Genomic DNA, 2,916 nt, shown 5'->3' with positions numbered 1-2,916 from the left:
CGGGGCCAGGCGGGGCGGGGCGGAGTCTTTCCCCGGGGCGGTGTAGGCGCCTAGCCCAGCGGCCCACTCGCCCACTCCGCGTGCAGGACGCCCGTGATCCGGCATTACAAGGTGAAGCGCGAGAGCCCCAAGTACGTGATTGACGTGGAGGAGCCGGTGAGCACTGGGCCGAGGTCCCGGGGAGAGCACTGGGCGCCGCACCCCTTCCGCCCTCCCTGACCGCGCCCCCTCCCGCCCCCAGTTCTCCTGCGGCTCTCTGGACGCAGTTGTCAACTACTTCGTGTCGCACACCAACAAGGCGCTGGTGCCCTTCCTGCTGGACGAGGACTACGAGAAGGTGATAGGTGGGTGCAGCTCGCGCCTCTCCCGCCCCCGCGCGGGCCCCACCCGGACAGCCTGAGCCTGCTCCGGGCCGGGCGACTTTTCCAGGCTGCCCTCTCTGTTCCAGGTTACGTGGAAGCGGATAAGGACAATGGCGAGAGTGTGTGGGTGGCGCCCTCGGACCCGGGCTCAGGTGACGCCCCCCTCCCCGCCGCTGTCACCAGGCAATGGAGGAAGCACTTGAGACCCACTTTCAGCCACACCCCCCTCACCTAGCAGCTGGGTGGCAGTCGCCAGAGTTGTAGGAACAGAAATGACACGAACCCTCAAGGGCCTCCCAGGTCAGGGGTGGGTGGCAGACAGAGCTGGACAGACACTCCCATCAGTGAGGTCGAACTTGGGGTCAGGAGGACCGTGGGGCTTGATGTGGGGGTACACACGCAGAGTGGGAGAGAAGACAGGTAGAGCAAGGCAGGCTTCCTGGAGGAGGGGATGTTGACTGAAGCTCTCAGCAGATTTTCATAGGCAGAAGTGGGCAATAGAGGGAGATGGGGAATTGGGTGGATGTCAAGAAACACGTGGAAACAGGTCCGGTTAATGGAGCACAAGGAGGAGGCAGAGGGCAGACTGGGGAGGCCTGTGGGTTGAGGGACCTCCCCCATGGTCATGTGTGCATACACACATGTGCACACGTGTGCATGCTCCCTAATCTCCGTGCCCACCGGCGCAGCCAGAAGCAGACAGCAGATCACGCTCTGCGCACATGCGCTGGGTGGCCCACACAGGCCCATCGTGGCCCGCAGTCAGGTGGGGACACGTCACTGCGGGCACATCCGCTTGAGCACAAAGGCAGGCGCGTGCAGACCTCGGTAAGCACCATGTAGACCTGGCGGTCCAGCAGGCCCCGGCCCCCGCGGCAGGGCGCAGGCGTGCACGCCCTAAGCACTTTACACCATGCCTGCACGGCGCCGCCTCCGGATCTCCGGGGCCAACGGGGACCGTATATACCACGGTCCCGAGAGAGAGAGAGAGAGAGAGTAGCGCCATGCCCCACAGCTTCGGCCTGCAGCGGGCTGTACCGGCTAGGTTTGCCCAAGTGCATTCTGGGAGATCCCCACGGTGGCGGTGGCGCAGGAAGCACGTTTTGGAAGCTCCCTGTTGCTAAGCGCCGCGGCCGGATTTCACTGGTGCAAGTTCAGTCGCACTGTTTACGCCGCAGACAGGTAAAGACTCAGCAGCACCTGCTCGGACACACGCACTAGCACGCACACACAGGGGCGCAGTATCTCAGCACGCGTGCACGCAGCGCCGCCTCCGGATCTCCGGGGCCAGCGGGGACCGTATATACCACGGTCCCGAGAGAGAGAGAGAGAGAGAGTAGCGCCATGCCCCACAGCTTCGGCCTGCAGCGGGCTGTACCGGCTAGGTTTGCCCAAGTGCATTCTGGGAGATCCCCACGGTGGCGGTGGCGCAGGAAGCACGTTTTGGAAGCTCCCTGTTGCTAAGCGCCGCGGCCGGATTTCACTGGTGCAAGTTCAGTCGCACTGTTTACGCCGCAGACAGGTAAAGACTCAGCAGCACCTGCTCGGACACACGCACTAGCACGCACACACAGGGGCGCAGTATCTCAGCACGCGTGCACGCAGACCATCTTGGCCTGTCCCTGTCACCCAACGCTGACCACCTTCCCGCGCCAGGTCCTGCGCCCCCTGCAGGTGGTCCCAAGCAGCCTCCAACAGTGTCCATGCCAGTGCCCAGCCAGGACAAGCTGCCCCCACTGCCTCCCCTGCCCCCGCTACCCGACCAGGATGAGAACTATGTGACCCCCATTGGAGACGCCCCAGTTGCCGACTACGTGAACCAGGAAGGTGGGTGAGGCCTGCCAGGCAGGGGTGCTGCTGGAGCTGGGGGTGGGGGAGCTCGCTGGCTGGCTGCTGTGACAGCCACACCTCTGCCCACGCAGTGTCGTCCTCTAGCCGGCCGGTCGTCCAGAAGCCCAAGAAGTTGGCGAAGGTTCAGGCGAAGCCCCTAAAGCCACCAACTATGCCGAAGCCAGGTAGGGGTCGCTGCTCCCCATGACCCCCCTGCCCAATGGAGGGCGACTTCAACTTTCTGTCTTTTCCTCCAGAGCCCAAAGTCCTCAACGGTGGCCCGGCCAGGAAGCCAGCAGGCAGCTCAGCCCAGGCTCTCTTCCTTGCCCCTGGTAAGAGGGTGGTGGGGGTGGTCAGGGGCTGGGCTCCCGGGTGGGTGCCCAGCCTTGCCCCAGAACCTCTGCTTATGTCCACGGGTTCCTACTGGCTCTGAACACGGTTTCAGCTTGCACCAGGCCCTGCAAATCAGGCCAGTCTGGCGGGGGGTGGGGGGTGGACCGGGAGCACCTGGCCCAGCTGAAGCTCTGGTTCTGGCCCCCAGGGCTGGCGCATGTGACAGCAGAGCTGGAGATGAAGCTACAGAAGAGGCGGGCGCTGGAACACTGAAGGGACCTCACCGGGCCCAGGGGTTCATTTCGGGCAGGGCGCCGCAGGCGGGTCCTTCTCCCAGGATTAAAACTCCAGCGACCAGAGTCCCTGCGTTGGCTTGGCTGGGGCGGCAACG

General features: G+C 64.4%; 1 protein-coding gene across 1 annotated transcript in view; it reads left to right on the top strand.

The window, feature by feature from the left end:
- The window catches only part of STAP2 (signal transducing adaptor family member 2), a 30,970-nt gene extending 28,086 nt beyond the window's left edge, over positions 1-2,884 (top strand). The window contains 7 exon segments of the mRNA XM_006171797.3: positions 87-156; positions 242-344; positions 449-514; positions 2,019-2,189; positions 2,285-2,377; positions 2,450-2,524; positions 2,734-2,884. Of these exon segments, the coding sequence (XP_006171859.1) occupies positions 87-156; positions 242-344; positions 449-514; positions 2,019-2,189; positions 2,285-2,377; positions 2,450-2,524; positions 2,734-2,798 (643 nt within the window). The 3' untranslated portion in view covers positions 2,799-2,884.
- Positions 2,885-2,916: the final 32 nt, after the last annotated feature.

Source organism: Tupaia chinensis, unplaced genomic scaffold (genome assembly GCF_000334495.1).
Source record: "Tupaia chinensis unplaced genomic scaffold, TupChi_1.0 Scaffold149964_2, whole genome shotgun sequence".
In the NCBI taxonomy this organism is placed as follows: Eukaryota; Metazoa; Chordata; class Mammalia; order Scandentia; family Tupaiidae; genus Tupaia; species Tupaia belangeri.
The sequence above is the reverse complement of the archived record's forward strand: the minus strand, read 5'-3'. Positions and strand labels throughout refer to the sequence as shown.